A 23,569-nucleotide genomic window follows, 5' to 3' on the forward strand; every position below is an offset into this window, starting at 1 on the left:
GTAAGGTGTAATTATGAGACATAATTTACCCCAACACACCTTGTGGGTCTTTAATTATTATATTTCATATGTGTTTTATCTCCAAGTCTCATCCTTTAAATTAAAAATGAGGGTTCTAAATTTGGGGTTTACATGATTAAGTAATTATTGAAGAAGAAATGAAGATATGAATACAAATTTTGAGATGTTTACTTTTAGATTGCTTCATTAGCTTATTATAATTGGAATGTGGAAAACAACTAGAAACATATTTCTCTAACATATAAAACATTGAATAAACTCACACATGGTAGCAAATATAAGATTGCTAAGCTTCACCAACACCAATGCAAATGGGTGCTAAGTTGCTTAAAGACTTAGATAGTAAAACAATCAATAGGACACTATATACAATTCGGGGAAGAAATTTAATTAACTTTATTACTTCTCATCTAGACATATCTCTCATATAGTTGGAATTTGATTGTCATTGATGACTCATCGAAGCACGAGTCAGGTTCATTAGCTACATTGTGAGTGCTAAGATATCTAGAAGGCACAAAATACTTAATATAGGAATACTAAAAGAATGGAAACCTTAAACTTGTTGGATTTTTAAATACAAATTATGTAGGTTGCAAAGACTAAATTTTCTAATTCTGGTTGTTTCCTTAATCTTGGATTTGCAATATTTTCATGGAGTTATAGAACCTAATGTTGTACTATCATATAATTAAGTAGACTACAAGGTAATTGTATCAACAAGTGAAACAATATAGCCCAAACAACTCCTTGGGGACCTTTAGCAACCATAAGCTCATCCCATGATTATGGATTGTGATAATCACAATGTGTTAAAATGTCCAATAATCTATTGTTCCATGCTTACACAAAACATATTATCACTTAAATTCATGAACATCCCCTTAGCAAGAAAATTGATCTAGTTTATATGCCAAACAATATGTAGCTTTAATATCTCTCCACTAAATCTTTTGAGTATAGATAAGTTGTTATACTTTTGAGAGGACATTTGTTTCAAATATTCTTTATTTATACATGAATAGACAACAAGCGTATTTATTGCACACGACCTGTAGTTGTTATGTGATGAAATAAATCTTATGAGACAATATTAAGTATATAAACACTATTCATAACAATCACTATCTACATAACCATAACCACCTATTTCTATTCTTTATTTTAAAAATATACAAATTCCTAAACAAAATATGGAAAATACTCTCCAATTTCTATGAATTTATGCTTCCTTCTGTAAATGAGACTTTTGCTCTTTAACCATTTTTGTTTTAATTTCCTGTTGTTTCTTAACCTTTCTGATAAAACGTTCTCTCCCCCGGCCAGTTTATAGTTGTTCATATCTCGACCTTATGCGTTTTTTGGTTCATTTGTCAAACATGGAGTTGCGTGTCTTTCCAGCAAGATGTTTCCTTTTAAATATTTTTGAAATAACTAAAAACTTTTGTCAAATTGTTTTACAAAATATTGGTTTCTTTCACCTAGTATAGTTTAATTCTTATTCGTACTACAGCTGTAAAAGGTTAGCGAATTTTAAAATGGTGGGTGTATCAGAACATATCATTTCTTTTGGGTATTCCTATCAAGATTATCCTCAATAATTTTGGACAGCTGTTAAAGTGCCCAAAATTCTATCTTCGTCTGAAAACAAAGACACGTAAACATAGCAAAATATTTATTCAATATCACAGAGATATGCAGCCTACATAAAGCACTCAACGCAAACCGGAGACACCATCTCATCACATTTCCATTTACCATGGGTTGCTGTTTCTCCACCAAGCCTTCAGATCCACCTGTTCAGAAGGCGCCACAGCTACCGCCTTCGCAGCCTGCTATTCAGACACTTCCGCCTTCACAGCCACCTATTCAGCATCCACCATCTTCACAGTCACTTGTTCAGCAGGCGCCATCTATTCAGCAGCCAACACCTGTTCAATCGCAGGCTTTGCAACCTGCACAGCAGCCACAGCCACCTGTTCAGCAGCCAGCACCTGTTCAGCAGTCGCCACCTGTTCAGAAGATTTTCTCTTCACAGCCATCTGTTCAGACAAGGACACTTGCCGCCTTCTCTCCATTGAAGCCCATTTATCCAGACTATGCAGGTATGTACATACAAACACTACTTTTCGTATTTATATCTCAAATTTGCATCAGCATTTAAAACTTTGCTTCTAAACTAATAATTCTCTACGTTTTCTCATCGCCAGTTGGAATTCAAGAGCAGAAGAAAGAAGTAATGAAGCTTCTCGACATGGAAAGACAAAACGAGCTCTCATTGGCAGTGGTTATATATGGATTTGGGGGCATAGGAAAGACCACGCTCTCCACTGCTGTGATTGCGGACTTAGATCTCACACAGTACAACTATTCGGGAGTTGAAATCCATGCAGACCGGTCAAGGAATGACATAAAATCATTGCAATGGCAAATATTGAAAGACGCCTTCCCAGGATATACTTTTGACAGGAATGCAACATTTAGAAATAGTGCAGAGGGTCGGGATCATCTCAGCAGCGCTTTTCAAGCCCAACGAAACAAGCCAGTAGTTCTGTTTATTGACAACGCTCTTCGGGCAGAAGACTTGCAAGAGCTTTTCCCAAAAAGTTTAGCAGGCCTTCCGAAGCGGAGCAGAATAGTGCTCACAACTCGAAATCTGGGTGTCACTGATTTGCTCATAGACGCCGGCCTTGAACGTCGTGACTATCGTGTGGGTACTCTACCCGACCACGAAGCCCTCAAAATTTTGTTCAAGGATGAAAATATCAGAGGCAGAGAGAATATGCAAAAAGTCCTGCAGATTTGTGATGGGATTCCGTTAGTGTTAGAAATTGTCGGTGCTCGTTTGCGTAAGCAGAATTACATGGTAGAGAGATGTACTCAAATATTTGAAGCTTTGGAGACGGGAGAGGATATCAAAGAAGAAAATCTGAGTCAGCGTATGGTGACTTCTGCGTATAATGAGCTGGCACCGTCTACAAGAGAAGCGTTTTTGGATATTTGCTGTTTCTTTGCTAACTGGTGTCGTCGTGATGTAGAGTACATTGTTGGCGCTCAGGACGTCACAGTTCTTCAGGAGGCGGCATTGATGAAGACTTCCAGCAAAGATGAGTTGATTGTCCATGACATCATTCGAGCAAAAGGGCGAAGCTTGTCTAAAAGCAATAGAATTCTTGATATGCAGTCCTGGAGGGAAATAGCACATGATGATCAAGCATGTTATAATTGCATTTGTAATTTTTTATACAGCTACAGGATTAATAAATAATTGCTGCATCTTTCTTTAGTAGAATTATTGAAATATGTTCCCTCTTTGCAGAAGCTCAAGCAAATCAAGGGGGTTTGGCTCGGCAAGGAGGAGTCTGAATCTGGGCATGAAGTTGATGAGAAGCAATTGCATTCATTGAAAAATTCGTTGAGAGTTCTTTGTTTGGAAAGCCACATAAAAATATCAGGATCAAGCCAAAAGTCAACTGAATTCAAGGAACTTAGATTCCTCCGTTTGGGTGGTGACATTTCTGCTCTATGGCCAGCGAATTTGGAGTCGCTTGAGCGATTGACTGTGTTCCATGGTCCTATCTATAAGGATGGTGTCACTTTATATCAGGCAAGTCTTCACTGGTAATTCAATTTGTTTTTCTCTTTAATGGATTGTTTAGATTCCGAAAAAGATCCTTACAATAGAATCACAACATGGATGCAGCTGCCCAAGAACTTACGGGTGATGAGAGGCACTGAACAGTCTCACTTCGAGGGATCCAAACCCGGAAAAATTATTCCAAATTCTTCTTTAGAAGAATTGGATTTAAGAGAATTAAGAAGTTTCCAGAAGTTTCCGGAAAAGCTGGATCACTTAACTGCCCTGAAGATCTTGCTACTAGATATGTGGGACAAAATACAAGAGCTGCCTGAGCAGGTATGTGGGCTGCGTTCATTAAAAAGCTTGAGCATTTGTGGTGGAAATTCCTTGAGAAATCTGCCAAAATTGTTTGCCCAGTTAAGTTCGTTACAGGAGTTGATATTAACAAGGTGTAAGCAATTGGAAGAATTGCCCTCGACTTTTGGAGATCTGGGTTCTCTGAAAGAGTTGAATTTGGCAGAGTGTAGCAACTTAAAAGAATTGCCCTTGAGCTTTGGGAAATTAAGCTCCTTGGAGGTCTTAAATTTAGATAGCTGCTCTAAATTAGAAACCTTCCCTTCCAGCTTTTGGGAACTCAGCTCTTTAACAGAATTGAGATGTAGCTGTTTGGAACTGAAAGAATTGCCTTCAAACATTGAAAATCTTATTTCTTTAAGACTTTTAGATTTAAGTTATTGCACGAAATTGAAAAGCTTGCCTTCCGGTATAGGAAAACTCCGCTCACTCAAAGTATTGATTCTATTCGCTTGCTGTTACTTAGAAGAACTGCCTTCCAACATTGGAGAACTTCCATCACTAAAAAATATTGATTTAAGAGGATGTCGCAATTTCAGAGAATGTCCAGCTGCTCTTAGACGAACAAAACAAGGACTAATCGTTTGGCTGCCAGACCATCTAATTGTTGGAATGTAATTTCTCCGTCCTGTTAAGAATGTTCTGGAAACTTCTACCACAGTATACAGTCAGTTCAACTTTCAATTTCCGCCAGTCATGCAAATTATTAACTCTCTGCATCAATCATGAGAAAAAGCTATTTGTTATGTAAATTTATGCTTTTCTGGAATTTTCTAAACTTCTTTATAAAAGAGATCTAAAAATCAGTTGCAGCACATTATGTTCTGTGTTCATATTATTCTGTGTTCTACTCCATCCACCCCATCACTAATGGACTAGTCCATGCACTTTGTATGCCGTCAATCTCTATCATTTGCATGTAATTACGAAGCTCCGTCTTTTCATCCTACAGAGAATTAAATACAAGTTCATGTAGACTACATTATAATTCACATTTGTATTAAATACAAATTCATGTAGACTACATGATAATTCACATTTGTAACATGTAAAAGTTGATATAGTGATTATAATTCAAGAAATTTAATAAAATAATTTTATTTTTAATTATTCATATATATATTGGGCGGTAGTGGAGGGGTGACATTTGTATATGTGTGTGAATATTTATTTAGTTTCTTTTTATTAAATGAAAATAATTTAATATTATTATATATCAATAAATTATCTAATCAAGTGTAAAGTTACACTCATCTTCTTAATTTTCACCTAGATTTTCTTATCATTTATCAATTATTTTTACACTTTTCAGATTTTGATCATATCTTACTTATTTATGTACATTTGCCATTTATTTCTTTTTTTCATTTAAATATTTAAATATAAATTTTTCATATATAGATTAGTTTTTATCTATCGCGGGTCACTCCCTTAAGTATGAGGTTAATCTAATGCAAATTCGACCTTAAAATATTCAATTTAGTTAACTCTAACTTGTTGCACTAACCATTGTGAGTCAAGGAAATATACAATATGTGATTGTCAAATTTGAATTTTTCCTCACATTCCTTACACGCAAGTAGGGAATATTCCCTCCAATGGCTTTTAATATCATTATGTGTTGATAAAATTTAATTTATATTGCCAAATTATTTTAGCTTTATTTGCATTTCTGGAATGTAAATGTGATAGATGTCAATCATTTCATCAAGTTATAGCTTTTAACATTAGAAACCACTTATTTCTCCTTGAATGTTTACTTATGACTTACTAAATTGTTACTATTCTTTGCATGAACACTTATTAATAATAAAGTGTTAAATTTTGTTTAGGTATAAAATCATGGTCATGGACATTTATGAATATATGGTATTATAATCTAGAATGTATTTATTTTCATTTCATAATTTATTATCTAAACAAGTTTAGTATCAAAATGACTAGACTTTTTCAAATAGAAGTGGATCCTACTACACCACAACCCTAGCTATTTTATTTATGATCACGTTTGAAAAACATATTGATGGTTGCTCATAAAGATACATGTTCTAACATCTCTACTATTCCAATAATTGGATAGAAGAGTCCACTTGAAGCCATTGAAAATACATAACTAACAACTGTCATTTCCTTGAGCTAGTATCCTTCTACTAATACTAGCATTAATATTTTATATTTTCCTTAGAATATATTTTTTAATGACCTCGAACTTGATAAAAATTTTGTCTCAATATTATGTTGACCCTTTAGATGTTATAAAGGATTTCTTATGTGATCAGGTGGAGTGTTGACTTGATCTATTTAGTAGGGTAGCTCCAAAATTTGTAGGGAAGAATTTACACTCTCAATAGAATAGTGACAACCACATGCCTAATAAATTTCAACTTAATCATATTATGGAAGGTTTTATTTGAATACCACAAGAATTACAAATCATAGTCAATGCATTTCTACAATAATTGGCATGCACATCTCATGGCAAAAGGGGTCTTAAAAAAATTATATTTTTATTATATTGATTATATTAAAATTAAAATTAGGGTTCTAGTTAGCTTAATATAACAATAATACATATATTTTAAACAAAAAAATGTTTCATTTGGAGTGTATGATGGGTGATACCTAACACTCATTGTAATAAGTTCAAATCAAGGGGTGAGAATATATTATTTCCTCACAATCAATGAACTAAGTCGTGAAATTTAAATTTGTTAAGTAAAAATTCGATTCGAGGGTAAAGGGACAAGAGGTTGGAGGATATTTAGTGACCTCCCATTAGTCACTAGTAGTGGAGTTACAAAAAGAATATTGATAAAACTACTTGTACCAAAATGATTATTGCCAAGATTAGTTTCTACATGGTAGATGGTAATAATCTCATATGGTTTATCATCAATATGGTAGTGATCTATATTGACAGATATATACGTGATAATGAGGACTTAGACTACAAACATTTTATGTTGTGATTGGAAGTGTATGTCCCTTATCACATTTATTCAATGATTGTACTAGATGTGTTTATACCAAATCATAACTATTGGTTGTTAATGATTAGATGTATTTGTCCCCAATCATAATTTTTTGTTAAGTGATTTAATCAGAAAAGTTGGTACTTATAATTGGATGTATTTATATCCATAATTGTAATTATTTATTAAGTGATTAGTTGTAGTTTTCCTAATGATAGAAGCCAGTAATTATAATTGAAAGTGTTTATCCTAAATCATGATTGTTTATTAAATGATTATATTTATATTTTCTAATTAAAAAAGGATTGTAATTAATAATCATACGTGTTTATTTCTAATCATAGTTTTTGTTAGTAGAAATGTGTTACCCTATTCATAGCTTTGATGTTGTGTGGATGTGTTTTTACTTGTCCAAACTTGTTGTCTGGCCTTGGATAATTGTGTTAGTGCCTATGCTTGGTTGCATGTAAACAAGTGTTTGTCCCTATCCTTGGATAAATTTTAGAAGATTAGTGACGTGAGTTCCACTATTATTTATCTTGAGTAAATGTGTATGTCCCTAGTCATACCTTATGCTTTTTATGAACTATTGAACATGCTCATCAAGTATTGTTAGTCCACCTATCCCCATTTGAATACACTGATGTGATATGGGGCATGTTATGAATAATACATCATTATCATAATTTTGTTGGTGTATCATTATATTGACTATTTATTTGTATGAGTTGTTAAAACAACTCATATGTTAAGGGAGTTTTTATAGGAGGATTCCCATAATAAAGGATATCTGATTATTATTATAAATATGTAATATATTATTCAATGAAATATGAGAGAATAAGCATATATTACCCTATATAATATTTTGCATCTTTAAGGTAAGTGTAAGAAGTTGAGTCCACAATTTGACTAAAAATTGGAACTATTTTGTTGAAATCAAAGTTTGTCATGCTTGGAGTAAAAATTTAAGGCACTTACACATAAAATATTTAAAATTTCAATAATATGAAATGTATAATTTTGTGTTTATTTTTTAAATATGTAATTTATTTTAATATCTATAAGATACAAGTTAACTTTATATCAAATGTAAAATATTATCTTTCTAGAGTCACTTTTTAGGGCCAAACAATGCAGCATACAGAACAATAATTTCACCTAAATAAAAATATTTTCCTTTATTGTTGGAAAAATATGAGTGTCATAGTAAATTTTAGTGACAATACATTTTTATCATTTTTTTTCTAAAAACTTTTATTAATTAAATTTTATTGGCCCTACTTTCTATTTTTAAGTTTATGATCCACTTTCCTCATAAATTAAGTAAAAAAATATAAAATCATGTCCAATAATAGAAAAAATATATATTTGAAAAGTAGAGAGTGTAATTTGTGATGAGATTTAATTTTGTCATTTTATTTTGAAAAAACATTCTTAGTCATATTACTAAAGTTAGGTTTTCTCTTGCTATTTTCATGACATTTTACTTGCAAATCCAAGGCTAAGGTTTGTCTTTTCAAGGCTAAAATAAAAAGAAAATTGTGGGTTTCAAAGTTTAAATTTCATGAAACATATGCCCACTTAAAATTGTGTACTGAATTTATAAAGGATCCAAAATATTATTTAAACAAAAATGGGTACCCATTCTAAAATGAAACTAATTATACATATTTATAAATAAATTAAAATGGACATATATTATAAAATGGGTACTCAATTCAAAAATAAAAACCAATACTCATTTCATATGGTTAGAAATTTAGGTTTGGGAGCTTGATCCTAAACAATTACAAGTTTTTTTTGAAATAAAACCCATCCTTGTTGTATTTTTTTTTCAACCCTCACTTAAAGTAAAAGTGGTTCCATTAGCTATCACTTACCTTTAAAATTATTTTCACTCTCATGTCCCCTCTCCTCCAGTTCCTTTTCTCTTATGACACATACTATCACTAATAACCCTATGTTAGGCTTTCAAATAGTGATATATATTACTTATATTGATTATAATCATATCTCAATATAACTCTTACTAATATGTTCATTGATATCACTCTCTAAATATTAAGAACTTTCTAACCTTGCTCATTTTTTAAAATCTAATTTTTTACCTTGCAAGATTATATTTTGGGTCTAGTTTTTATTTGTGGAATAGATCATATTTATTACAATTTTCTTCTATTTTGGAGGCTCCCATGAAGTTTATATATCAAACAATGGACTTACACAATGGAATTTGATGGGTTCTAGTACTTTATATGGACTAAAAATATCATTATATGTTTGAATATTTATTTTACATCTATGTTTGTAAGTGCTACATAGTTTTAGTTAGATGATCATTCTATAATTCACATTGACCTCAAAGTGGGGGGGTGGGGGAATGTAATGGTAAAATTAACATACACACATTGAATCTTATTTAGGTTTATCATTTTGATAGAATGGATTAATGCAATTTGACAAAAAGTATGTATTCTTGTGCAAAATCGGGTTAATTCTCACATTCATAGATTGAATTCTAATTTTCTAAATTTTCAATTTTAATTGAGCTAACTTATATGTATTTTACTAGCCATTATGAGTTGGCCACACACATTTTTGTGAATTGTTGTTATGTCCTTAAATTCAAAGGCATTAAATTACATTAATTTTGCATTCTCTTTAACTAAATAACCTATCTCATCTTAGATCATTCAAGGAGCATTTATTAGAATGCCATTTCAATTTGATATTATAAAAGAATAAATATCTACATGATCACTCTAAGAACATTTTTATGGCTAGAGCTAAATATTTGCACTGGGACAACTATAAAGTAAGTATTTTCTAGATGTTAAAATTAGAGAAGTTGGTGAGTGATCCAGTGTTAGGATCTATGATTGTTGCACGTGAGATGATAACTTTTACAATGATTAAATTGAAGGTCTTGTAATTGAAATTGAAATTCTTAACTAAACATCACAACAATTAAATAACAAATTATCAAGTGATATAAAGAAGAGAAGACTAGTAAATGTGCATTGATAACAAAGCTCACCAAATGGCTACATCTTTGGGTCGCTCTCCAACAGAGTGACTGATCCTTGATTATGCTCCAGAAAAAGGTTATGAGGTCTTCAACTTGTTACAAAGTCTCCTCACATCTCCTCGGATGATAATGAATTACAAAAGTCCTTCTCTGACAAGTACAACAAGCTTGGCTTCAAGCTCCCAATGCACAAAGATGAACAATTCACTATCGCAAGAAAACTCCTTAGAGTTGTTTAATTCTCCAAAATAATTCTCTCACCAATTTTCTAATCTCCCATACCCTCCAACACAAAAATCACCACCTTTAAATACCATTTTACATGCTAAAATAGGATTAAATAATATTATTTTACAATATCCCCATATCTCCCAATTTTAGACTATATCTCTTAAAAAACCCTTAAAATGCCATATAATCTTGTAAAAATCCCAACCCATTTAAATACATGGCTCATATAATTCAAGCCTTAACAATATATTTCTTAGGTTGGTTTAAATATAGTTTAATGTATATTGTTTTGGGGGGTGGTGGCTAATATCTCAGATCACCACTCATATATTAATAAAACAATAAACCACCACTATCAACTCTGAAGCAACCGCATGGTATAGCGGTAGGGAGTGGTGACCCACAATTACGGGGTCACTGGTTCAAACTAAGGGCATTTGATACCCTTTAAATACAGGCGGCCTCAAAACATATTTGAAGAATCCGAATGACCTAGTTGAGGAGAGTGAAAATAGGAGAGGAGAGGTTAGGGGTTCGAATCACCCTACCCGTGTTTTGGTAAACTAAAATGAATCACTTTTGAAACTACTACAGAAAATTGGATCAGTGAGCTAGAAAGTAGGGCAAAATCTACATGTTAGAGGACCAATTTGTGAATATAAGAATAGTATAAAAGAGTAGACCCACCTTAGATATAAATATACATTTGTGAATATCCTATTAATAGTTCTTCACAAATTTAGACTTGATTTGAGAATTAGAGGACATGTGATTATGAATGACTCATTGATATGTAGGCGAATTAGAGGACATATGACTATAAATGATTCATTGATATGTAGGCGAATTAGAGGACATATGACTATAAATGAATCATTGATATGTAGGAGAATTAGAATTGATTACAAGAATTCTTTGAAATCTATACATTCATTATGTGTCCCTTTCACAACTATGTAAACAACCTACATAAATATGAACTTGAGCCAAATTTTTAGAAATAAAATTTAGAGTAAGTATTATATTTGTTTAGATTCTTAGATTTTATTTTGTCTAACACGTGTTCTTTACAAATATTTGCCAAGGAGTTTTGTAAGTAGAGTGTAATCTTGCATGGTCAAACCTCTAAGATACCAATTTAATGGTTTTTAAAAAAACAAAAGTAATAGAAAATCAAGTAGAAAATTCTTTATTGATTAAAAATAATTCAATAATAAATACTTTGATTATATGAATAAATATTTAAATATGTATTAAATTCCTAAATACTCGTCTTGTTTTGTAAAATGAATTATAATTAATCCTTAAATACAATTCTAAATAACAAATAAAATATTAATCATGACAAAAATCCAGACAAATGATTAATGGAATCAATAATGACGGGCCTGGATCGAAAAAGTTCGTGTACGTTGGATTCTTTGCTTCACAGAATAAGTTTCCTTAAATATGTGATTATTAACCATCAATGATTAAAGAAAGATAATGGGAAATGAATTTGTGGAAAAGATGAATGGAAGCACACGGAAGGAACCAGAATCATATATATCTTTTAAATAGGCTTGGCGGAAACGCAGACATTCTTTTAAAATGTCTGCACTTGTGCATCCGTAGGCCCACAGCGAGTTTAGGAAAATTTGATATGGAAAGGAATTTATTCTCTTTCCGATGATAACATTTAAAAATGATTAAGAACAGTGTAATGCGTCGTAGTTCAAAAGGATAAGATATAAACAATTGATGCTTTTCGTTAGCATTGGGAAAAGAGTGATAGTGGGAATAAAAAGAAAATGCAGTAGATTCTCCATTCTTTGCTTGGTAAAATAAGTTTCCTTTTATGATATGATATGAAATGACAAGCGCATAACTGTGGTTCTTCTCTTGCGTGGGAGGGGGTCCGATTCCCTGTTTTATGGAGCATCAATAATTAAAGAAAGATGATGGTACATAACTTTATGAGGAAGATGAATAGAAAGAAGCAGACGAATGGATCAAGAGTCGTATGAATCTGTGTGAGCTAAATAAAACTGCGTGAAAGAAACGCAGACATAATCTATTATCAGTTTGTATTATACTGATCTTTGGCACAACAGTCACAACAGTCACAACAGTCACCTATGCAGTCACCTGTCACCTGTGCAGTCACCTGGGCAGTCCAAACAGTCATCTGTGCAGTCACCTATAGCAGACATAATTAGGATTAGAACATTTAAAGGTATTAATCTTTATTCATGTTATCTGTGCAGTCACAACAGTCACAAAAGAAGAATGGAAGCAAAGGTAACGAATGCGAGTCATATAATTCTTATAGAGTGATGTGGGATCCAATCAAACGATTTGGAAGGAGTGCAGGCATCCTAAAATTCTGAAGTTTACACCACACACGGTCGCCAAAAGACACCGCTACTTGAGATTTTGCATCAGTAGGGCCACGGGATTCTCCATTATTTAGAAAGTGTAATAAAATTGTATATATTTTCAAAATATAAAAGTTATTAAGGCCTGACATCTTAAAAGTATGCGGATTTGGAATTGTTTATTAATTTTTTTATGAGGTAAAGTTTTTAAATTGATAGGATTATGTATGTGTTTATAGGTCATTTTTTACTATTTTATGACAATCTTTTAAATTAAGTAGTTTAAGAAATTTTAATCAATATATTAAAATAAAGATTTTAATATATTATAATTTATTAATATCTATAATTTAGTTTGTAGTTTTTTTAATTTTCAAAATTGAATTGTATTTTTTATAACAATGTAAACATATATATGTATCTTATTGTCTTGATAGAGTAACAACTAACAAAACCTTTCAATGAAATCATAATCACATTAATAATGATATGCCATAATATTTTTTGAACACCTAATTTTTTTAAAATACAATATCATGGTAAACAAAGTTATTTATTTATGGTAAGCTAAAATATATTAAATTTTGTTATTTATTTATTTATGGTAAATTTTGTTTTAGTATAAAAATACTAGATAATTTTATCAAAGAAAAGTTTACAATCTTACCAAAATATATAAAATTCTATTAAAACCATATTGTAATTAGTTACAAAATTATTATATTACCAAAATAAGTGCATACTAAACTCATTGAATGCATTAAGTTGTTTGAATACATACCTAGATTGAAGAATTTCAATTGTCCACAAATTAACTTTCTTCAAAGTTATGTCTATCATAGTTTATAGCCAAAGTTAGTGGCAATTATGCAAGTTACCCATCAATTAGCTTTGGAAATTGTATTCAATATACTAGTTACCAATTATCCAATAAATATTATTTAACTACCAAACATCATCTTAAATAAAGATATCAAAATTTAGAAAATTGAGCTTCTTCTTATCAAATTTAGGAGATCTAAATTTGATAAGATATTGTTCACTAACAAATATGTCATGTTGTTTCATTCCAAAAACAACATTTGCTAAAAATAGTAAGTCAAATAGTAAAGGGACATAATGGGGAAACAATATAATTGAACATATTGGATGTGAGATTTGAAAAGATCCTAGTGCAACATACATGACTTAAATTTAGGAGATTCTATGACAATGGTGGAGTTATTTCAGAATAAATCTTTATGGAGGAATTGAAGTGGAATAGGTGATCATAATTAATATTACTTAATTTTTAATTTTCTCCTTGAAGAGGGGCATTTGAATTTGTGAAGCTGGTGTGTAGTCCCCATATTCTACTTGTTTGCTCAAATATCAACTTTTAGGCATCCAATTTGATGATAGAAAAAGTTGTGTTGAAAATTGTTTGAGCACTCGTGTCCAAACATAATCTTCTTGAGATCTAAAAAATGAGTGGCAGCGGGTCAGGTGCTAGGGGATTTTCAAGAGAGGGAGATGTAGGGGAAGATGATGAGGGGGATGACAAATCTGAGGATGATGGGATCGGGAGGGTTTTGGGCCCCCATTTCCTGGTACGACCATGGTAGTTTGGTGATTTTTTGAAGATTATCATAGATGTATTTGTCCCTACCTTTCATGGTTTTTGGGTAGAGGTTTGGTGGAGTTTGGAAACTCTTCAGTTTACCTTTGTCTAGGTGGGTGGGTTGGGCTGATTTCTTTCCCTTTTGACCCTTATGTTTGATTTTTCTCATCGGTGGCTAAGTTTTAGGCTTCTGCCCATTTTCCTTGGTGGCATGGGCCTTGCACCTCCTTGTGGTTTTACTCTCAGGGTGCTTCCTTCTTTTCTGGGAGGTTGTTCCTCCTAAACTTCTCACTATAGAGTATCCTAGGTTTGATGTTGGTTCTACAACTGTTGCAGGGGCTTAGACTTTGGGCATGGGCTTCATCATTGTGGTAGCTCTATCTCTTTCCTGATGGAGGCTATTGTTTTCCTTTCCCTCTCTCTCATCAAGTTGTTGGTTGGATGGGGCTATTACTTGAGGTTTTGGGAGCTCCTATGTCTCCTCATTGTCAATGGGAGGGTGAGGCTTGTGTTTGTGAGGCTTTCTCATTGCATAATGTGTCTTCTCCTACATAGTGGAGTTGTTAAGCCGTTGTGGGTGATTGTTTCTTGGCTGTTTGTGATGATGGTTGTGGCTTTGGTCACTAGCTTCCTATTATACATACTTGTGTTTTGATGCTTTGGAATCCTCTATTAGTGTTGATGGTCCTATAGAGGGGGGCTTTTACATTGTTATGGGTGGTATTCTTTGGTTTTTTCAAGTCTCTTTTGAGGGGTAGCCTTTTCCTTCCATCTATGAGACTGTCTCTTAGTTCTACTTTTCTACCTGGGTTAGGTTCTGAAAGTGTCTTTTGTGTTGCTCCCTCTAATGACCCTATGGAGGTGATCCTTGAAGATGTAGTGATCTTAAAGGTTTCTTTTGATGTTGGGATTTTGTGGGGTGTTGTCTTCATTCTTCGTGATGGTGAAGTTTTCTTTGGTGGCAGTTTTCCTTGTGTTGTGGTGGATGGAATTTGGATGGATGTTGAAGGTTGGTTACCCTATGGGCACCTAATGAAAGAGGGCTCTATATTTTGTGTGTCTGCTATAGTGTTATATTCTTGCTGCTTTCAGAGGTTGTTGTCATTGTGGAGGACTTCTACTTTTTCCCCTTTCTCCCCTTGTCACTTGTGCCTTTTTAGTTTTCCCTCTAGATCTCTCACTCATGGTAGGTTTTGGGATCTTTGTTTCTCTGGGTTTTTGGTTGGGGCCTATCCTTAGGTCCTCTTTCTTTCTAGGATTTTGTTCCCAAGTACTAATTCTATCAAATGGCTTATTGAGCTGCCTCTAAGCATGTTTGTGCTAGTTCATTCAAGTATGTTTTATATTTTATAAGAATGGCTAGGTGTTCCTCCAAGTTTGTAGGGTGCCTTCCAAAATGTGTTGTTAGGTTATAGTTTCCTTGACTATTCAATTAGTGAAAGGGTTTTTGTATGGTTTATGGTTTGGGGTGCTCTTTGAAACTCCTCTAATTTGAGAATGAAATCTTGATAAGGGTTTGGGACCCTTGTTCCCATTGGTTAGGTTCTTTGGTCAAAAGCCCTATTTTTCAAAAAAGGAGTGTCTATGTTTTTGGGTGTATGCCTGTCTCATTACTTGTGAGTTCCTCCTGGTTATGCAAAGGTTATGGGCCCTCTCTCATTTTTAATTAATTAGAACAAAATCTTCTTTAGATGAAAACCCGTTAAAGATTGAAGTCAAAGAAGAAAACTCATTTGGTTGAAAGGTCAATTCTACTCAAAAAATGTATAGATTCAACGATTTGTAATGTGATTATAGTTCAATTATTCAATGTATTTTCGTTTGTTTTTTCAATTTGCAAGTAAATATGTGATGTTTGGTCACATATTTGAATTAAATTATTGCTTGAGTGTTTATTTCCTTAAGAAAATCACGTTGGTGATTTTTTTTATTTTAAATAAGTGGGGATTAGCCCTAGCCAATTATAGATTTAATACAAACCATCAGAAACCAGAACTAGAACAAAAGTAGACATTGAGATAGCAAAACAAGGCAACCATCTAAACATTAGAGCTAGAGCCAAACAATTTATATCCTATTTTGAATCAAAATTTTGAGACGTTTTACCTAACATCCTAACTGGGGAACAATTGTTAGTAGGATGCTTCTTCTTATGAAGACATTTTCATTTGTTGCTATTTGTTTTTTATTAAAATAAGTGAGGAAGGGTGCCAACCCACTATAGATCTAGCACAAATCATGTAAAGCTAAAGCTAGAACAATCTAGTAACAAAGACATGAAAATAGGGCTACCAACTAAACCATAAAGCTAGAGTAAAAAAAGTAACAATCTATTTTGAAATAGACCCTTGAGACTACCAAGTTAACATCCTACCATTATAATTCTTTTCCATACACTGAACAATAATATAGGTGGATATATTATTACAATCATAAAAACTTAACCCATAAGGAAAGATTGGTCAGTAGCAACAAAGATAACAACATTACTAGCAGAAACAACTATATTACTAACATCAACAATACTAGTACAAAAAATAGTAGAATTTTATTAACAACATCATCTGGAAAAGCAACAGACCCATCACCATTCTTTTTATCATCATCAGAAGAATTGGGTTGAAAAATAACACCTTTAGGATAATTAAAAATTGGAGCAAATAAAGACCCTGAATCCATATATAGCTCAATAGAACTAGGAGGAGAAGAGACAAGAGTGGGTGGTTCTCAATCCTTAGAAGCAACATCATCAAGAGAAATGTGAGATGGTAACAAATAGCATCCTTCCACCAAGTTGAAGATGACTACCTACAAGCCCTATGAGAGAACTCATAAGCTAAAATTTTGGTAGAAAAGAAGCACCTAAAATAAAAGGGAATCCCTTAATAGTCCATCAATTGGCTCCAAGATCTATCATTAACCTATAGAATGATTTATCCAGGTAGAAATTTTGAAATATCCACTTCAACAAGAATACGAATATTTGAACTACAACCAAAGGTTTTAGTTATACCTGATCCACCTTTAAGAATCTACCTAATGTATTACCAATAGCTTTATAGGATTCATCAAAACAAAAAAGAAGGGGAAGATAAGGTAGCCTTACCAATACTAGTAGAATATTAGTTGAATCTTTCAAGGGGTTGAAAGAAGAAACCTAATGACACACAAAAATGGATCAAATTGACATTGTCAAGGACCATCATCAAGCACAACCTATCAATCATCTTTAGAACCAAAGAACACCACAAAGAAACCTCTAGCATAAGGGTAAATTTGTATTTTAGCCTCAGCCAAAGGAGACCAAACCTCCTAAATCCAATGGTGCAAAATAGGAAGAAAAGGCCAAAAATGAAAAAACCTTTAGATTAATCCATGCTTAAAAAAATTATCCTAATAATCCAACTATTCTATCCCAAGAGAAATCATAGGAGTAGTAGAAATGACACAAGGAAATGCAGATTTAACTAATTTTCCAGAACCAATAACCTTAGCACCGGAAGAAATAGGTAGGATTTTTCTAAGCAAGTTTGCATAGGAAGCATGTTGACTAGGGCCAAAAAACTTAGGGGGAGTAGTAGCATCCAACTTCACATGAGAGGTAGAGGACCCAAGGCAAAAGCAGCTAGTTGAGAAACCCTCATTGAATGAAGCCCACTAGCAACCACCAAATGGTTAGCAACAAGCTAAGTAAAAACCCCACCAGGGGATGAAAGATCCACCACCAAATCAAGTTAGGACAGATCTATAGCAAATGATAGTGTCTCACGAAGGGGAAGGAAAGAAAAATTTAATATATGTAATGGGCAAGAGTGAGCAGAAGACATATTTGGAGCATTGAGTCTATTGTTAATTTTTTTTGTGACAGCAAAAAAATGTTTTACAAGGACCCAAAACCTAGACAAAAAAAACTAGTCATAAGGACAAACCAGATGCCAAGCCACAACGGGCCAGTAGTAGCAAAACAAAACAACGCAATATTGTTATTTGTTAGTATATTAGTTTATATCAAATATATAAGTTGTGGGTTTAGTCATATAGATTGGTGACTTTGAGATAGTCACAAAGTATTATTGGTTTTGTAGTTTCTATCATGTTTTATGTTGAAATTTTGCAGTATATTAGATTTCTAGAGGTTTGAGTTCATGCATTGAGACCATATCTTTCATTGAGAATGCAAATTGCCACTTTTAGATATTAGTAGTGAGTAGTGTTGTTTGTCTATCTATTTGTAACTCTTTGTACTCAAGATTTTGAAGTCCCTTCAAAACTTATTTTTTCTTTAATCAAAAACTATATTCAATAAATTAAACCACAAGACTTAAAATTTTTAATATTCAATTCCAATAATTTAAACATATAATTTTTTTTTAATGAACAATGAAAGAGTACAAAAAGTACGTTGTCTGTTGTCTTTTGGATTATTCAAGCATTATCTCTTATGCTTCTTACAGCTGTGAAGAGCCAAAGACCTAATATGGTCCTCAACTCTCTTTCGACAGCTGGTAAAGCGTCCTCAATTACGAACCAAAAAAGACGATGAATAACTTCATCCTCAAACCAAGAAAAACACGTAAACAAAAGTAAAACATATACGATCTAGAGAGATAAGCAGGCTATAAAGCGGTCAATGCTTGCCTCCGAACTTGGTAATCGTCATCTCATCTCGGTTGCATTTACCCTACCATGGGCTGCTTGCAGTCCAAGAAAACCAAGAAGCCTGAGCCTGAGCCTGAGCCTGAGCCCTGCTCCCTGTCCCCGCTCCCTGTGCCCCCGTCCCCTGTGAAGCATTCGGAGTCAACTTTTCAATCGCCTTCGCCGCTTGCTGAGCCACCGCCGCTGTCCCCCGTTAAGCCTTCGCAGACTCCATTTGAACCGCCACCTGCTCAGACGCTGACTCCTGCTCAACCGCCATCACCTGGTCAGTCACCACCGATCCAGCAGCAGTGGCTTCAGCTGCCGCTACCCACGGTGGAAAACTGTATCAGCCTTTTTCAAACTGTCAACAACTTGGGCGACGTTGAATATTTGATCGACCTCATCGACAAGCTCTTGAACTCTCTTCTAAACAGGGTTAGTCTGTGAGTCGGCTTCAACCGTAATCATAAGAAATATTCACTTCTTTTTGCGTTTTACTCATTGTCCTGTTTGTAAATGCAGTCAAAACAAGAAAAGACATTAAAGAGAAGCACTAGTTCAGAAAGTTTTTCTGATACCCCGAACAGTGGAGCAAATTCTCTATGGACTTCCTTACTCCTAAGTGGGTCTCTATTCCTTGAATTTGTCAATAAGCATATTCAGCTGGAGAAGGTTATTGCTTAATTTCAGTAAATATTAGTTATCAGTGTGTTGAAATTATTTGAAAGGAGTCGGAATGAAGGGTTGTTGTATTTACAGGGAGACGAAGGAAACAGACAAGCTGTAGCACAAATATTGCAGTGTGTTGGAAAGGTGCATTGGGTGGTAGGAGGGTTAGCTGTTGTAGCTTTCTTGCTAGACCAGATTGGTCAAATCTCTGAAAACCGCAATGAATGCATTGAACTCTTAAGACAAATGGTTAAGCTTGCTGGGCACTTAAGAAAGCTGAAGTATGATATGCCACAAGAAGAAAAGATATTGAGTGAGGCGATTATATTGATTGTTGAAGGATCCATGCTGTGCGCTTCTCAATTACAGACCAGGTCACTATTCCGGTAAAATGTCTACAATGATTAAATATTTGAATTTTATTTAAGTTCTATTACTGTTATCGTCATTTATGCATGGTTATAGTGATTGAAATTGTGCCTATTGCAGGTTTTTGAAGGCTTCTGTGGACTCCAAAAGCCTGGCTAATCTACAATTGAAGATAAGTCAACTGTATCAGGATCTTACATTGAGAGTAGCAATAGAAATACAACATCAGCAGCCTATTGCGTTCCCTTCATGGAAACCCATTTACCCAGATTATGCAAGTAAATATATAGAAACTCTCTATTTCCAAACTTCTCAACTATATTTTCATGTCATGTTTGCATCACCATTTACATATGTTGTTAGCGTAATAGTGTTCTATGGACTGATCGGCAGTTGGCATCGAAGATCAGAAGAAACAAGTAATGAATTTGCTGGACATGGAAACAGAAAAGTCCACATTGGCTGTAGTTATTTATGGATTTGGGGGCATAGGAAAGACCACCCTCGCCACTGCTGTTATTGCGGACTTAGTTCTCACACATTACAACTATTCCGGAGTTCAAATCCAAGAAGACCGCTCGAGGAATGACATAAAATGCATGCAACAGCAAATATTGAAAGATGCCTTCCCAGCATATACTTATGATAGGAATGTTACATTGAGAAATAGTGCAGAAGGTCGGGATCATCTCACTAGCGCTTTCCAAGCCAGAGGAAACAAACCAGTATTTCTCTTTATTGACAACGCTCTTCACGCAGAAGATTTGGAAGACCTTTTCCCAAAGCGCTTAGCAGGCATACCGAAAGGGAGCAGAATATTGGTCACAACTCGAAATCTGGGTGTGACGGATATGCTCAAAGACGCCGGCCTTGCACGTCGTGAGCATTTTGTGGATACTCTAGCTCCCGAAGAGGCACGCAAAATTTTGTTTGGAAACTTCAATCCTGCTAATACCAGACACAGAGACAACGTGCAAAAAATCCTGCAGATTTGTGCTCGGATTCCGTTAGTGTTAGAAATTGTTGGTGCTCGTTTGCGTAAGCAAAACTACATGGTAGACAGATGTACGCAAATATTTGAAGCTTTACAGACAGGAGGGGATATCAAAGCAGAAAATCTGAGCCAACGTCTTGTGAATTCTGTCTATGATGAGCTGGAAGAATCTACGCGAGAAGCGTTTTTGGATATTTGCTGCTTCTTTGTTAACTGGAGTCGTCGCGATGTGGAGCACATTGTGGGAACTGAAAACATCACACTTCTCCAGGAGGCGGCATTGATGAAGACGTCAGACAAAGACGAATTGATTGTCCCTGACATCATCCGAGCAAAAGGGCGAAGCTTGTCTAAATGCAATAGAATTATGGATATGCAATCCTGGCTGGAAGTTGCACACGACCATCAAGTATGTGTCTGGATTTGTAAAATAAAATAATTAGTTGATTTCTCTTTAGTAGCTTTATTGATACATTCTCTCTATGCAGAAGCTCAAGCAAATTAAAGGAGTTTGGCTTGGCAAGGAAGAATCTGAATCTGGTAATGAAGTTGATGAGAAGCAACTATATTCATTGAAAAATTCCTTGAGAGTTCTGGGTTTGGAAAGCCAGATAAAAGTGTCAGGATCAAGCCAAAAATCATCTAAATTTAAGGAACTCAGATTTCTTCGACTGGGCGGCGATATTTCTGCTTTATGGCCAGCGAATTTAGAGTCGCTTGAGCGATTGACTGTGTTCCATGGCCCTGTCTTTAAAGATGGTGTCACTTTATATCAGGCAAGTTCTCGCTACTTTTCCATTTATTTTTCTCTGTTTCAAACTTTCATAGATTATTTACATATGGGAGAAATTCCTTACAATAGAATCACAAAATGAATGCAGCTGCCTAAGAAGCTACAGATAATGAGAGCCACTGCACAGTCTCACTGCGAGGAACCCGAGCCCACCAAAATCATCCAAAACTCTTACTTAGAAGAATTGGATTTAAAAGAATTGAAAAGTCTTCAGAAGTTACCCGGAAAGCTTGACCACTTAACTGCTCTCAAGGTTTTGATATTAGATGAATGGGATAAAATTCAAGAGCTGCCTGAGCAGGTATGTGGGCTGCCTTCATTATGCAGATTGAGCATTTGTGGTGGTAATTCCTTGAGAAATCTGCCAAACTCGTTCGGGCAATTAACTTCTTTACAGGAGTTGAACTTATCAAGCTGTAAGCAACTGGAAGAATTGTCCTCAACTTTTGGAGACCTGAGTTCTCTGAAAAACTTGTGTCTAGCAGAGTGTGTTAGCCTAAAAGAATTGCCTTTGGGCTTCGGGAAATTAAGCTCTTTGGAGGTCTTGAATTTAGATGGCTGCTGGAACTTGGAATCATTTCCTCCCAGCTTTTGGGAACTCAGCTCATTAAGACATTTAGATTTAAGTTATTGCATGAAATTGAAAGCCTTGCCCTCCGGTCTAGGAAAACTCAATTCACTCAATGTCTTGAGTTTATTCGGTTGTAAGAAATTAGAAGATCTGCCTTCCAACATTGGGGAACTTCCATCACTTGAAAAAATAGATTTAAGAGGATGTCGCAATTTGAGAGAATGTCCATCTGCTCTGAGACGAATGAAACGGGGACTGTCCGTTTCGCTGCCGGACCATCTAGTGAACTAGTACAAGCACTTTCTATCTCCTCAATCTCTATCATGCGCATGTATTATTTAAGTCAATACTTTTATACCGAGGAAAATGAAATACAAGGAGTTCGTGTAAAATACATTATAATTCACATTTTGTAACATGTAAAAGTTGATTTGGAATGTCTGATTATAATACAACATATTTAAATTACTATATAAAAGTAAAATTGAAAAATAATTCTCAGATTTTTATTTACTCTTTGATTTCAGGTTAATATCAAATGTTTTAAAAATGTTTAAAATATATGATTTTATTGTTTATAAGAATACTTAAATGTAACTATAGATTAAAACTATATATATATATATATATATAGTTTTAATCTATAGTTACATTTAAGTATTCTTATAAACAATAAAATCATATATTTTAAACATTTTTAAAACATTTGATATTAACCTGAAATCAAAGAGTAAATAAATAAATAAATAAATATAGATATATATATATATATATATATTAAAGGTAAGCTTTTACCATAGGTGGTAGTCCCATTCATTAATATTATTAAATGATATAATCGTATGTAAAGTTGAACTCAATATCTTATCTATTTATGTACATATTTCATATATTGTGTTTTAAATATCTAGATATCCATTCTTCATATCTAATCTAGGTAGTTATTGCAAGTATAAGATCAATCTTGTGTATTTTAGTGCTCTAAATTTTTAAATTTAAATTCAAATATGGTTGAATCTAACCCCTTTCACTAACTCCTATGAGCTAACCAAACATACCATTAATGAATTATTGCCATGTGCTAGTATTCAGAGTAATTACATTTAACTATTTTCAATCCTCCAAGATTTTAATAGCATCTATCATCCTAGAGAATTCAAGGAGCACATATAAGAAGAATGTTTACGTTAGATACACTAGAAAACAAGAATATGTGCAATCATCCAAGTAACATTCTCATTATTGCGCAATGACCAGAGATAACTTGAAGAAACCACCCCTTGAGAAAAAGTGTAAAATCCTAGAGAATTTGACATTTTTTTTGAGGGGAAATTTTCATATTGATGGCAAATTGTTTTTCAAATTTGGATAGAAAATTAATTTGTAATG

General features: G+C 33.7%; 2 protein-coding genes across 2 annotated transcripts; both read left to right on the forward strand.

Annotated features, from left to right (window-relative positions):
- Positions 1-1,768: 1,768 nt before the first annotated feature.
- Positions 1,769-4,811, forward strand: LOC131027656 (disease resistance protein RPV1-like). Its single transcript, XM_059209497.1, has 4 exons — positions 1,769-2,126; positions 2,232-3,235; positions 3,341-3,628; positions 3,725-4,811. Exons 1-4 carry the CDS (start codon positions 1,781-1,783, stop codon positions 4,571-4,573), a joined length of 2,487 nt encoding a protein of 828 aa, XP_059065480.1. The 5' UTR covers positions 1,769-1,780; the 3' UTR covers positions 4,574-4,811.
- Positions 4,812-19,550: 14,739 nt separating this feature from the next.
- Positions 19,551-22,554, forward strand: LOC131027694 (disease resistance protein RPV1-like). The gene is made up of 5 exons (XM_057957777.2): positions 19,551-19,839; positions 19,943-20,100; positions 20,216-21,225; positions 21,305-21,592; positions 21,698-22,554. Exons 1-5 carry the CDS (start codon positions 19,700-19,702, stop codon positions 22,469-22,471), a joined length of 2,370 nt encoding a protein of 789 aa, XP_057813760.2. The 5' UTR covers positions 19,551-19,699; the 3' UTR covers positions 22,472-22,554.
- Positions 22,555-23,569: the final 1,015 nt, after the last annotated feature.

Source organism: Cryptomeria japonica, chromosome 8 (assembly GCF_030272615.1).
Source record: "Cryptomeria japonica chromosome 8, Sugi_1.0, whole genome shotgun sequence".
NCBI lineage: Eukaryota > Viridiplantae > Streptophyta > Pinopsida > Cupressales > Cupressaceae > Cryptomeria > Cryptomeria japonica.

Bases quoted from the DNA above. Each gene is read 5' to 3' on its own strand.
- LOC131027656 (XM_059209497.1), top strand. From the start codon at position 1,781: ATGGGTTGCTGTTTCTCCACCAAGCCTTCAGATCCACCTGTTCAGAAG. The intron at 2,127-2,231 runs GTATGTACATAC...TCTCATCGCCAG, and splicing joins CATTTATCCAGACTATGCAG to TTGGAATTCAAGAGCAGAAG. The intron at 3,629-3,724 runs GCAAGTCTTCAC...ACATGGATGCAG, and splicing joins ATGGTGTCACTTTATATCAG to CTGCCCAAGAACTTACGGGT.
- LOC131027694 (XM_057957777.2), top strand. From the start codon at position 19,700: ATGGTTAAGCTTGCTGGGCACTTAAGAAAGCTGAAGTATGATATGCCA. The intron at 21,226-21,304 runs GTATGTGTCTGG...CTCTCTATGCAG, and splicing joins AAGTTGCACACGACCATCAA to AAGCTCAAGCAAATTAAAGG. The intron at 21,593-21,697 runs GCAAGTTCTCGC...AAATGAATGCAG, and splicing joins ATGGTGTCACTTTATATCAG to CTGCCTAAGAAGCTACAGAT.